At 37.0% G+C, this 14240-nt stretch overlaps 1 protein-coding gene across 1 annotated transcript in view; it reads right to left on the reverse strand.

The window, feature by feature from the left end:
• Positions 1-14240, reverse strand: part of LOC150088409 (1-phosphatidylinositol 4,5-bisphosphate phosphodiesterase-like) — a 754578-nt gene that overhangs the window by 480569 nt on the left and 259769 nt on the right. The window contains exon 14 of the mRNA XM_090370149.1: positions 3203-3282. Coding sequence (XP_090226275.1) covers positions 3203-3282 — 80 coding nt within the window. The remainder of the gene's footprint in view (positions 1-3202; positions 3283-14240) is intronic.

Here is a 14240-nt window from a genome sequence, read left to right on the forward strand (position 1 = left end):
AGGTCTGGAGGCCTCATTTTAGGAAGGATGTAGATTTGCTTGAGCGTGTACAGAGAAGAGCAACACGATTGGTGAGGGGAATGAAGGGATTCTCTTACCAAGAGAGGCTTAAGTTCTGCAAATTGCAGTGGCTGGAGACTAGGCACCTGCGCGGTGATCTGATTGAGGTCTATAAGGCCTTGAATGGGTTGAGCACGCTGAATTCTGATGGGATCCTTCCACTTGTTCAGATTACGAACCTACGGGGACATAAGTTCAAATTAAGAAAGGACAGATGTAGAATAGATGTGCGGAAATTTGCCTTTAGCCAGCGGGTGGTTAATTGCTGGAACAAACTTCCATCTGTCGTTGTGGAAGTTGATAGGTTAAATAAATTTAAGGAGGAACTGGACAGGCATTTGGAGGGAATGGTGTGATTTTTTTTTTTTTTTTTGGCTGATGCTGCATAAGCTCCTACACTTGCTTTCTTGCATCATGTGCCACTACTACTACTACTACTACTATTACATCCCTTTCATCTCCAAAGGGTTCAGTTACTGCTCCCCCCCAAAATCATCCTGCATGTGTAGATTTTGCGCAGTGGTTTCTCCAAGAAAGTGTTCAAGATTTGAATTTTCCAGCCTATGTTTTGTTCACGGATGAGGCTTATTTCACTCAGGAAGGCTTATTCAATCAGCACAATGCTCATGTGTGGACTCACGACAACCCACATGGTGTGCGCCCCCCAGTCGGTACAACATCGCTTCGCAATAAATGTGTGGGCAGGTATGGTCGGTGACTGCTTAGTCGGCCCATACCTGTTACCATCCCACATTAACTCCGCTAAATATCAGATCTTTCTTGAACAAGTTCTACCAGGGTTACTTGACGATGTTCCAGCAAATGTGAGACATAACATTTGGTTTCAACATGACGGGGAGCCTGCCCATTATGGAAAGTTTGTTCGTGACCATTTGAACAGGCATTTTGGGCGTCGATGGATTAGCCATGGTGGATCCGTTGCCTGGCCTCCACACTCACCCTGATTTATCGAGCCTTGATTTCTTTCTGTGGGGGTGCCCTCAAACCTATCGGGTATGAATCGCCTGTGGAGACAGAAATGGATCTCGTGGCGAGACTCATCTCCGCTGCTGCTACTGTCAAAGAAACTCCAGGTGTGTTCAACCATGTCCGCCAATCCATGCTGCATCGGTGTCACGCATGCATCACGTCTCATGGTGGAACCTTCGAGCATCTGTTGTAACATCATGAAATGCATCCATCTCGTACTCCATTGTTAATATTATGTCAAATAAACATTTGCCACTAATTACTGTCTTGTGTCATTTCTGCTTCTTGTGCCTCTGCTACTACTTTCCCGTGACGTTTCCGGTTATGTGTTCCTATGCGATTCACATTCCTTTAGATGTTACCTACCTCCTCTAAACGTTTGTACCAATATTTTTGAGACACCCTATATATTAAGTATAGGTAGAACTCACATGTTGGAGTAACTCACAAAATCTAGCTAAATTCAAAATAATGTAAGGAGCATGACTAGGACTATAAAGCTACTTACAGAATATGATTTAAAATAATAATGTGCAGAAATTTGCCCTCGGCTAGAATTAATTGATTGCTGGAATAAATTGTGGAATAAATTTAAAGAAGGTTTATTTAAAGAAATAACTTTTAGTCTATTATTATTATAACAGATTATATTAATAATAATTATATTAATCCTTGGGGTTCACAAATGTACACGCAACTTCATAGATTTTTCACATCCATCAGATCTTCAGGAATGCATTTGCAACATTTTTCTGTGAATATTGATAAGACTTTCCCAACTCAGATGCAGAAATCTGATGATAGCATACTGTGTACAGATTTAAAATTATGGCATTTTCACTATGTCACACATGCTTCCAAATGAAGTTCTACCAACTGCTTTCTGTGGTGCTGCCATCTTTTAAGAGGCCTTGAACAACCATGACATAAATGCCACTCAAATTTAATAACATATTTGTGAAAGATAATTTAAGAGATCTTATAACTTCCATGTACCTTGTGATTATAACCTATTCTTCATCCAGTAAGTAACATTTTTAAAGAAAACAAAAAAGCAAATTTCATAAAAATTTTATACTTCTGGATTGTGCTGTATATTTTATGTTTGCTTCAGTGTTTCAGAAAAAGTACACTACCAAAGATGGGTTTTTACATCCTCTTACGATTCTACCATAAACACATTATTTGAATATCTAACTATAACTGGCAGAGAAAACCTCTAACACTAATTCAACAGTTTTTACCTAGTTGTCCACAGCTAAAACAGTATAAATAGAAAGATATATGAAAAACTAACTAACATTCATTAAAGCAAACCTTATAAATTTTTCCAAAGGCATTTTATTAAACTTTTGTCTTTATTATTATTATTTTTTTGGACTAATTTACCACTTCTGTTCACAGAATAAGTAGAAGTGGTAAATCAGTTCAAAATGTTGATGGTTTCATCACTTATATTCATGCCTCCTGAGAAGGAATGAACATAAGTAATGAAACCATCAACAATTACACTCTCACAGATGTAAATAAATATTACATATACTTTTTTTAGATAGTATGAATCAGAGCTGTAATACTCAATATGTTCTACGTTGATAATAATATTAGTAAAATAATAAGAGGAGTTTACCTCAATATAATACGTATAACACTTCCGTATGATACCCTCCAGAAATTAAAACGAAAAAATCGACAACTTACCGGTACATTAGAGTAAATCATAAATAATTAAATAATCAATTTAACACAATTCAAATAAATTTAAAACAATTAAAAATCAAATTAACGCAATTAAAAGATTCTAACGAAAATATTCAAAACGATTTTCCTTCCTTACTACCTTAAGGAAGGAAAATCATTTTGAATATTTTCGTTAAAATCTATTAATTGCGTTAATTTCATTTTTAATTGTTTTAAATTTATTTGAATTGTGTTAAATTGATTATTTAATTATTTATAATTTACTCTAATGTACCGGTAGGTTGTCAATTTTTTCGTTTTAATTTCTGGAGGGTATCATACGGAAGTGTTCTATGTACTATATTGAGGTAAACTCCTCTTATTATTTTACTAATATACTTTTTTTTAATAAAAAAATATAAATCTGAAAAATCACCTCTCCTACACCTCCATAAATTAAATAATGATTTACCTGCAGTGATTTTCAAAGGAGAGAATAACTGGATACTCTGATGTGACAAAGGCACAATCCCGAATGGCATAAATCACATCCTACAAAAAAAAAAAAAAAAAAAAACATGATGAAGTTTCCTTTTTTATCAGTTCAAGTGATTACTAAATCTTTTGTGTTTTTTATATCTCAATTGTACGCATTACCTATTTTAAATATGAAATTAAAAACTTTGTAAAATACATTTTACATTAATAGAAAGCTTCAGTTATAGTTTGAAATATAAAAAAAAAAAAAAAAATTAGAAACACTTATTACTACATAATAATCATAAAATTTATGTGAGAGTAAAATTTTTTCTCCGGATAATTTTTTGGTTATACTTCTAAGAGGTAGTAAAATTAATAGCAAATAGCAAGTATTGAAACATAAATTTAGCATTCATTATAGAAATTAAAGTTGGCATATTATTTCATTACACAAGGTCTAGCACGATCTGAGCAGATGGTCCGCTCATATCCTGTTACACTTTAGGCAAGGATTGTGAGTGTGGGTTTCCAACTGGAGTGGAATGAAGTATTCGCAAATCTGTTAACTATTCAAAAATATCTGCATTTTAATGTAAATAACAATCCTAAAATATTTTACCAAAACAATTTTTTCAAAATATGTTCCTTTACAAGAGATTCAAAATAGAAGGCATGTTTCTTTGTCACCACTGAGTTGATATAGGAGGGAGTATATGACGAGACAGCCTTGTCAATCAATTTGGCCCTGGAAAGATTGTGCAAGGCTCAAGGGGTAGAATTTTTTTCCAGCCTGGTCTGTACTTGTTAACAGGAGAGACTGCTTCCACAGGGATGGGATACACTTAAATAGAAAGGGTGCAAGAATATTTGCTGATGCTATCAAGGCAGTGTTAGGTGGGACAGAAAACTGCTAGCTTGGGGGAATACAAGGACTAATAGATTAACAGTAGCCACTGGCAGAGGTGAAAGTGATTCTTGCACTGCTTCTACTGGAATGAGCAGAAGCCTGAAAAACAAGATGCAGATTATTTCAGAGACTGCTGGGAGTCACTGCGGTACAAGTAAACACATGGGTTGTGTTAGGGTAGCTAAAAATAGGAACAGGTGCATGTATACTTGTGTGTGTACCAATGCTAGGAGTTTGGTAAATAAATTTGATGAATTTGAGGTATTGCTCAAAGCATCAAAGGCGGATATTGTTGGGATATCAGAGACGTGGTGATACACACAGATATAAGGAATGCAGAACTGGAATTTGGAGAGAACAATGTGTACAGGAAGAATAGACAGGATAGCAAGGGAGGAGGGGGTTATGCTATTAGTTAAGAAACACATACAATTCAAGGAAGTGCAACCAGTCAACATTGCAGTGCAGTGTCGAGCCAGTTTGGTGTGACATAAGCACTGAAAGATCAAAATTGGGAGTAGGAGTGTGTTATAGGCCTAATGACTCTCATGAGTATAAAAAAAAAAACTGCACAGGGTAACAGATTGGGCCAGTAAATCAGAGAGTCTTATAACGGGGGATTTTAATTTCCCAGATATTGACTGGAAATTGTGGGTTCGTCACTCACACACTAGCAAGGGTTTTGTGGATTTATTGGATGATTGTTTTCTACATCAACATGTTTGGAAGGCAACTAGAGAGAGTAATACTCTTGATCTGATTATCAGTAATGATTCTTCATGCATTCAGAATCTGCAGATAAAGGAACCAATAAGTGGCAGTGATCACAGTGTGCTGAAGTGGGATTTACTCAAAGAGGTAACTACCATCAGGGGTAAAGGGAAGGGTTGTTGCTTTCGTAAAGGCGACTACGATGGTGTGAGACAGTATTTAAATTCTATACAGTAGTACCAACTGATGATGTTACCAATTGAAAATTCAAAATGGGAAGCATTCAAAGCCAGGGGGCTCACATCTGGTGAGTATGGGCTTGGCAAACCCAGGGTCCTGAGCTGGATATCATCATTCTTCTCTTTCTTGGTGATTCCTTTCTACTTCTCTCTCTCTCTCTCTCTCTCTCTCTCTCTCTCTCTCTCTCTCTCTCTCTCTCTCTCTCTCTCTCTCTCAGGGTAACTCGGGAATTTTTTTTTTTTGGCTGGTGTAGCATAAGCCTCAGGCTTCTTTGTACCATGTGGCTAATAATAATAATAATAAAGAACTTATCTTGGAAGCTACTAAGCTTTACATACTAACTAAGAAATATTGTTCAAGGTTTAGGCCTAAATGGATGTCAGATGAACTAATTAGACATATGGCAGAGACGAAAATGCATGGGATACATATAAATTAACACGTGACATAAATCTATGATAGATATAAGTTGATGTAACCAAGTTACAAAGGAGGTTAGGCAGGCGAAAGCAGATTACGAGAAATCTTTGGCAAGGGATGCAAAGAAAAACAGCAAAGAGTTCTTTACTTATGTAAACTCTAGAAGGAAGGGGATGAATCAGATTGGTCCACTTGATATCGGTGGTTCAACTGTTGATGATCCTGCTCAGGTAGCTAACAAACTAAATGAATATTTTGCATCTACATTCACACATGAGAAGTTATTCAGTGAGGGGAATGCCAAAGGTGTATTCAACTCTGGAAGTAAGATAGATAATCTTGTAATAACTGAGAGTAAAGTGGAGGAGAAATTGTTGAAGATAAACACAAGAGAAGAACCTGGGGTGGATGGTATCTATCCAGTTATATTAAAGGAGGCAACAAAGGAAGTAAGCAAACCGTTAGACATAATTATGAGAGTGTCCTTGGACTAAGGGGAGGTACTCATAGACTGGAGATCTGAAAATATGACCCGAATTCACAAAGCAGGATCAAAGGCTGACACAAGTAATTATAGACCTGTGAGTTTAACTTCTGTTCCAGGAAAATTAATGGAGGCACTGGTTAAAGAAGCACTGCAGGATCATCTAGACAAGACTTCAGTTATAGCTCAGACACAGCATGGTTTTGTTAAGGGGATGTTTTGCCTGACCAACTTGATTGGATACTATGATGCAGTCACAAAAGAATTGGATGCAGGGAATAACTTTGATATTATATACTTCGATCTTAGAATGGCTTTTGATACTGTTGTACATGGAAGACTGCTGCACAAATTGGAGCAGTGTGGCATTGGAGACAAATTGCTGCTATGGATAAAGGGGTGGTTGAGGGGAAGAAGACAGAGAATGGTAATCAATGGACACTGCTCATCGTGGACTAATGTTATTAGTGGAGTCTCTCAGGGCTCAGTGTTGGGTCCATTATTGTTTTCTGTATTTATAAATAATATCGATGATGGTATATCAAGCTTAATGTCCAAGTTTGCAGAAGATACAAAGGTTGGCAGGGTTGTTAAGGACATTACTGATGCTATACTGCTGCAACAGGATCTGGAAAGGTTGAGCAGATGGGCTGAGAGGTGGCAAATGAAGTTTAACATTGACAAATGTAAAGTACTACATATGGGAAACAGCAACCCCAGAGCAACGTATCAACTCTGTGGTACTACACTGACAGTGGTAGAGAATGAAAAGGATATGGGGTAATTGTGCAGGCAGATATGAAGTTCTCTGAGCAGTGCAGATGGGCTGCAAGAGCTCATGGTGTCTTGTCAATGACATACAGGACTTTTTCTAGCAAGGATAAGTAGGTGATTATTCCCTTGTATAAGGCAATGGTCGGGCCACACCTTGAGTACTGTATACAGGTCTGGAGGCTTCATTTCAAGAAGGATGTAGAGCTGCTGGAACGAGTACAGAGAAGGGCAACAAGATTAGTGAGTGGAACAAAGGGTTGCTCTTACGAAGAAAGGCTTAAATTTTGCCAATTACAGTAACTGGAGACTAGGCACCGGCGAGGTGATCTGATAGAGGTGTATAAAGCCTTGAATTGTTTGAGCATGCTTAATGCCGATGGGATTCTTCCTCTTGCTCAGAATAATCACCTGAGAGGGCATAAATTTAGATTGAGGAAAGACAGGTGTAATATAGATGTGCAGAAATTTGCCTTTAGCAAGCGGGAGGTTGGTTGGTGGAACAGACTTCCATCCCTTGTTGTGGAAGTTGATAGCCTAAATAAATTTAAGACTCAGCTGGACTTCCATTAGCTTGAGGCTTTTGCTTTGCTGCTCTGGTCTGAGTCATGATTTCGATTAATTGCAATAAAATTTCAATTTCAGTACAAAATTTTAGTTTTGATAAGAATGTTCTTTATTTGTATATGCTTCCTAATCCATGTGTTTCTCTTCTTATCTAACAGTTTGATTCCTAATATAATTCATTCCATTTCTTTGCTGTGTAGTTTTCAGCTTCTCTTCCATTCTTTTGGTGACTGCCCAAGTTTCATTTCTATAAGTCATGGTGAGGAATATACATTGGTTCATGTTTTTACGTTACAGACAAATTGGGATATTACTTCTCAGTATGTGACTAGATTTCCTAAATGCTATCCATCCAAAATTTATTTTTCTCTTAACTTCCAGCCATTTATCATTATTACAGCTAATGACCTGATGCAGACAAGTATATGAATCCACCTTTTCAATTACCTCCTTCAGGGATTATATCCCTTTCTGTGGCATACTTGTTCATCATTACTTTTGTTTTAGCCATATTCATCTTTAGTCCAAAATCCTTATAACTCTGCATAACTTATTAGATTTTCCTCTAATTCTTTGGGATCGTGGCTTATGATCACAATGTCATCTGCAAATCATAAATGGTTTAGGTACTCTCCATTCACATTAACTCCTTTCTGTGACCATCCAATCTTCTGAAAGCTTCTTCAACAGCAGCAGTAAACAATTTCGGAGATATTGTGTCTCCTAGTAGAACTCTTTTCTCAATTTTAAATTTGCTACTTACTGTCTTTGTCTAGTCTAATAAATTGGGTAACATTCACATATATTTTCTTCAAAATCATAATGTATGAGGTGTCTATGCCTTGTCTTTCCAGTGCCCAAAATATTGCCTTATGCTGTATGGAGTCAAATGCCTTTTTATAATTCACAAATGCCAGGCATAATGGTGTTTTATATTCATTTTCTTTCTCCGTTAGCTGCAATATTACATGATCCATAGTTTAGAATCCTGTCCTAAAGCCAGCTTGCTCTTTCAAGTATTCTTGATGAAAATCAAAGGCCTTACTTTACTTTAATAAGGGAAATTAAGGCCTTTTGGTGAATGGTGGTATTAAAGGTTTATTTATTTTTCTTCGCACAAGTTACTTCCATTTCAACAATTCTGTTTGAAGTATTTCATGACAGGCTGCCACAGCCTCTCAACCGAACCCTATAGTAGGATTTATGGGCTCTTGAAATGCTATACCCTTTGTTTATTTTGTTCACCAAGGCCTTGTGGCTCCTGACAAGTCAGGCCCATCAGTGATTGATAGGCTTTCTTCTCAGTTATGACAAAATCATTTAGCTTTTAGTAAAATTTGATAAGCTTCTCATATCCTCAACTCTAAAAATTCTTCAAGCTTGAATGTAGAATGCAAAATATTTATTCAGTTTCAAATATTTTGTAAGCAACATGAACAAAATTATCAATAGGTGCTAGTCTCCAGTTTCTAGAGAAAGGCACATATGAGGTGATCTAACTGAGGTGTACAAGGCTTTGAATGGTCTGAGCAAGCTCAATGCTGATGGGATTCTTCCTCTTGATCAGATTACTCACCTGAGAAGACATAAATTTAAACTGAGGAAAGACAATTGTAGAATAAATGTGCAGAAATTTTCCTTTAGTCAGCAGGTGATTGATAGTTGGAATGAACTTCCATCTCTGGTAGTGGAGGTCAACAACTTAAATAAGTTCAAGGCAGAACTAGACAAAAATTTGGAGTGAATGGATGAGTGAAATAGAAAGTTGTTTTTTTTTTTTTTTTGGCTGATGCTATATAAGCTTGCTTCCTTGCATCATATGCATCTACTAATGCTAATGCTAATAGTCATATCATTCATACCTAGTGGCCAATGTGATTCTCTGTCCTATTTTGACATAAGCAAAGATTTATTGGATGATTGTTTTTTTTACAACAGCAAGTTCAAGAGGTAGTAGTAGTAGTGGTAGTTCTACATCTGTCTTTTCTTAATTTTAATTCATGCCCCCTTAGGTTCGTAATCTGAACAAGTGGAAGGATCCCATTAGAATTCAGCGTGCTCAACCCATTCAAGGCCTTATACACTTCAATCAGATAACCGCACAGGTGCCTAGTCTCAAGCCACTGCAATTTGCAGAACTTAAGCCTCTCCTGGTAAGAGAATTCTTTCATTCCCCTCACCAATCTTGTTGCCCTTCTCTGTACACACTCAAGTAAATCTACATCCTTCCTAAAATGAGGCCTGCAGACCTGTACGCAGTACTCAAGGCGTGGCCTGACCATTGCCTTATACAGAGGGACAATCACCTCCTTCTCCCTGCTAGCAAAATTCCTATATATCATTGACAAAACCCCATGACCTGCTCTGTCAGCCTGTCTGCATTGCTCAGAAAACTTTATATCTGACTGCACAATTACTCCCAGGTCTTTTTCATTTTCTACCACCTTAAGTGTAGTACCACATAGTTGGTACGTTTCTCTGGGGTTACTTCTACCCATATGCAGTACTTTGCATTTGTCATGGTTAAATTTCAGTTGCCACTTCTTAGCCCATCTGCCCAAATTATCTAGATCCTGTTGCAGTATCACACTGCCATTACTGTCATTAACAACCCTGCCAACCTTTGTATCATTTGCAAACTTCGACATTAAGCCTGATATAACTTCATCAATATCATTGATAAATACACAAAACAACAGTGGACCTAACACCGAACCCTGTGGGACACCACTAATAACATTAGTCCATGAAGAGCAACACTCATTGATTACCACCCTCTGTCTTCTCCCACTTAACCATCCTTTTATCCATTGTAGCAACTTACCCTTAATACCATTCTGCTCCAATTTTGACTATAGTCTTCCATGCGCAACAGTGTCAAAAGCTTTCCTGAAATCCAAATAGATGATATCAAAATTATTTTTTGCATCCAGTTCCTTTGTTACCACATCATAATATCCTATCAAATTTGTCAGGCAAGACTTTCCCTTAACAAACCCATGCTGTGTCTGAATTATTGCTGCAGTCTTGTCTAGATGATCCTGCAATGCATCTTTAACCAGTGACTCCATTATTTTACCCGGAACAGAAGTTAAACTAACTGGTCTGTAATTACTCGTGTCACCCTTCGATCCCCCTTTCTGAATTGGGGATACATTTGCACATCTCCAGTTAGTGAGAACTTCCCCTGAGTCCAAGGATGCTCTCATAATTATGGCTAAGGGTTTGCTTAGTTGCTTTGCCGCCTCCTTTAATATAACTGGATAGATCCCATCCACCCCAGGTGCTTTTCTTATGTTTAACTTCGACAATTTCTCCTCCACTTTGCTTTCAGTTATTACAAAAGCATTAAGTATCCTGCTACAATTTGATAACCTTCTGCCATTTTCAAACCTTAATAATTCCTCATGTGTGAATGTAGATGCAAAATACTCATTCAGTTTGTTTGCTATCTGAGCAGGATCATCAACAGTCGAACCATCGATGTCAAGTGGACCAATCACATTCATTCCCTTCCTTTTAGAGTTTATATAAGTAAAGAAATCCTTGCTGTTTTTCTTAGCATCTTTTGCCAAGGATTTCTCGTAATCTGCCTTCACCTGCCTAACCTCAAAGGAGGTTAGGCTGGCGAACCAGATTACATACTAAAGGTAACCAGAGAGAGAGCAACACTCTTGATCTGGTTAGAATCAGTGATTATTCATGCATTAAGAATTTGCAGATAAAGGAATCACTAGGTGGCAATGATCACAGTGTACTAATGTGGGATTTACTTAAAGATATAATTACCATCAGGGATAAAGGGAAGGGTTTTTGCTTATGTAAAGGTGACTACAGTGGTCTCAGAGAGTTTTTAAATTCTATACAGTGAAACCAACTGATGATGTTACCAACTGCAAATTCTGAATGGGAAGCATTCAAGGAGTTAATCTTGGAAGCTACTAGGCTTTTCACACCAATTAAGAAATACTATTCAAGGTTTAGGCTTAAATGGATGTTAGATGAACTAATGAGACACATGGCAGAGAAGAAAAATGCATGGGATGCATATAAATTAAGAGGCAGCACAGAAGCCTATGGCAGATATAAGCTAGTCTGTAATTAAGTCACAAAAGAGATTAGGCAAGCGAAGGCAGATTATCAGCCTTCGCTTGCCTAACCTCTACAAGGAAGGAAGGGGATGAATCAGATTGATCCAGTTGATATCCATGTTTCAACTGTTAATGATCCTGCTCAGATACCTGACAAACTGAATGAGTACTTTGCATCTATATTCACAAGTGAGGAAATCTTTAGGGAAGTGGACAACTGAAGCTTATTAAATTGTAACAGGGAGCTTAGTGATTTTGTAGTAACTGAGAGCAAAGTGGAGGAGAAGTTTTGAAGTTAAAGATAAGAAAAGTAACTGGGGGTGAATGGGATTTATTCAGTTATATTAAAGGAGGCAGAAAGAAGGAAGATGAAAGGGTGATACGAGTAATTACAGACCAGTTAGTTTAACTTCTGTTCTGGGGAAAATAATGGAGTCACAGGTTAAAGAAGAATTGTGGGATAATCTAAACAAGACTGCAATATTAATTCAGACACAGCATGGATTTGTGAAGGGAAAGTCTTGGCTTTCCCTAAACAAACCAATTTAATTAAATACTATGATGTGGTCTTAAAGGAACTGGAAGCAAAAAATAATTTTGGTATCACATACTTGGATTTCAGAAAAGCTTTTGATACTGTTGCACATGAACAACTACTGTACAAATTGGAGCAGTATGGTATTAAGGACAAGTTGTTACAATCGATAAAAGGAGGTTGAGTGGGAGAAGACGGAGAGTGGTAATCAATGGACACTGATCTTCGTGAACTAATGTTATTAGTGGAGTCCCCCAGGGTTCATTGTAGGGCCCATTATTATTTTGTATATTTATCAATATATTGATGAAGGTATATCAGGCTAATGTCCACGTATGCAGATGATACAAAGGTTGACAGGGTTGTTAATGACAGTAATGGCAGTGTGCTCCTGCAACAGGATCTAGAAAAATTGGGCAGATAGACTGAAAAGTGGCAAATGAAGTTTAACATTGATAAACGAAAAGTACCGTATATGGGTAGAAGCAACCCCAGAGACATGCACCAATTGTGTGGTACTATACTTAGGATGGTAGAAAATGAAAGACCTGGGAACCGTGCAGTTAGATATGAAGTTTTCCTGAGCAGTGCAGACAGGCTGAAAGAGCAGGTCATGGGGTATTGTCAATGATATGCAGGAATTTTGCTAATAGGGAAAAGGAGGTGATTATCCCTTTGTATAAAGTAATAGTCAGGCCACACCTTGAGTACTGTGTACAGGTCTGGAGGCCTCATTTTAAGAAAGATGTAGAGTTGCTGGAACGAGTACAGAGAAGGGCAAGACTTGTGAGGGGAGTAAAGGGGTCCTCTTACTAAGAAAGGCTTAAGTTCTGCAAATTGGAACAGCTGGAGACTAGGCACCTGTGAGGTGATCTGATTGAGGTGTATAAGGCCTTGATTGGTTTGAGCATGCTCAATTCTGATGGGATTCTTTTTCTTCTTCATATTCCATACCTGAAGGTGGGGGGGGGAATAAATTCAAATTGAGGAAAGACTATTGTAGAACAGATGCGTAGAAATTTGCCTTTAGCCAGCTGGTATTTGATTGCTGGAACAAACTTTCATCTGTTGTTGTGGCAGTTGATAGCTTAAATAAATTCAAGGATGAACTGGACAAACGTTTAGAGGGAATGGATGTTGGAAAAAAAACCAGCAACAATGTGATTTTTTTGATTTTTTTTATTTTGGCTGGTGCTACATAAGCTCATGTGCTTGCTTTTTTGCATCACATGCCTCTACTACTACTACTAATTCTATGCTACATTTTCTTTGAATTCTTAGCCAAATTCAATGCTACTTCAAATTCTTAGCCAACGTCCATACTACTTTTCTTCAAATTCTTAGCCAAAGACTTCTCATAATCCTCCTTAGTGACTTGAATGCAGACCAGTTTATACTTACTGTAAGTTTCTTGCACTTTAAATTTATAATCATCTCATGCATTTTTCTTCTCTGGCACTAGTCTGAACAGCTCATCTCACATAAATTTATGTCTATACCCTGAACATTATCTCTTAATTGATATAAAAAGCTGAGAATCTTTTATGATTTTTTTTCCCTTGAATATAGAAATTCTACCTGGATTACTTTCCAAGAATTTGCAGTTGGTAACACATCAGCTGATTCCACTGAAAAGAATTTAGAAACTAAGCCCATTCTAGACACCTTTATGAAAACAAAATCCCTCTCCTTTACCCCTTATGTCATCCAGTATTTCTGAGTTTTGCAACTTTAATAACTTAGAAATATCAGAAACAGTGCTATACAATTAATGGTGCTCAATAAATATAGAAATTAATGGTCTGTTTTATAATCCCTGCACTCTGAATTTAATTTTTTTATTGAAAATAAATTCATAAGCTTAGTGTAAAAATACCACTTTTTTTTTTACTATACTCTGGGCCTGCCCTAGGGCAAATGTCACCTGGGTGAGTGATCCTATTGAGCTGCCTATTCCATTTTATAAATATTTTTGGTATACTATAGAGAAAGGAAATAATCAGATTTTTTATTTTAAATTGAGGTTTAAATAAGAATAATGCCTTTAGGAAATAAAGATTTATTTGGCCAAAAAACACCTTATATGAACTAAATTATAATTAATTGAAATAACTATATTTAGTCATAAAATTGACATGAAACAAAACAATGAACATTTTAAAAATGAAATGTAATTTTCTTTTCGAGCCTTTGGCCCAGAAAAATGCATTGCGATCGACATCAGATCAATCTTACTAACAATATCAATTTAAATTGAGGGCACTGTGAATAATAAGCACTTCTTATCTGTCAGTAAGTACCAAA

This window comes from Mastigoproctus giganteus, chromosome 3 (assembly GCF_048544385.1).
Source record: "Mastigoproctus giganteus isolate SK-2022 chromosome 3, ASM4854438v1, whole genome shotgun sequence".
Taxonomy (NCBI): Eukaryota; Metazoa; Arthropoda; class Arachnida; order Uropygi; family Thelyphonidae; genus Mastigoproctus; species Mastigoproctus giganteus.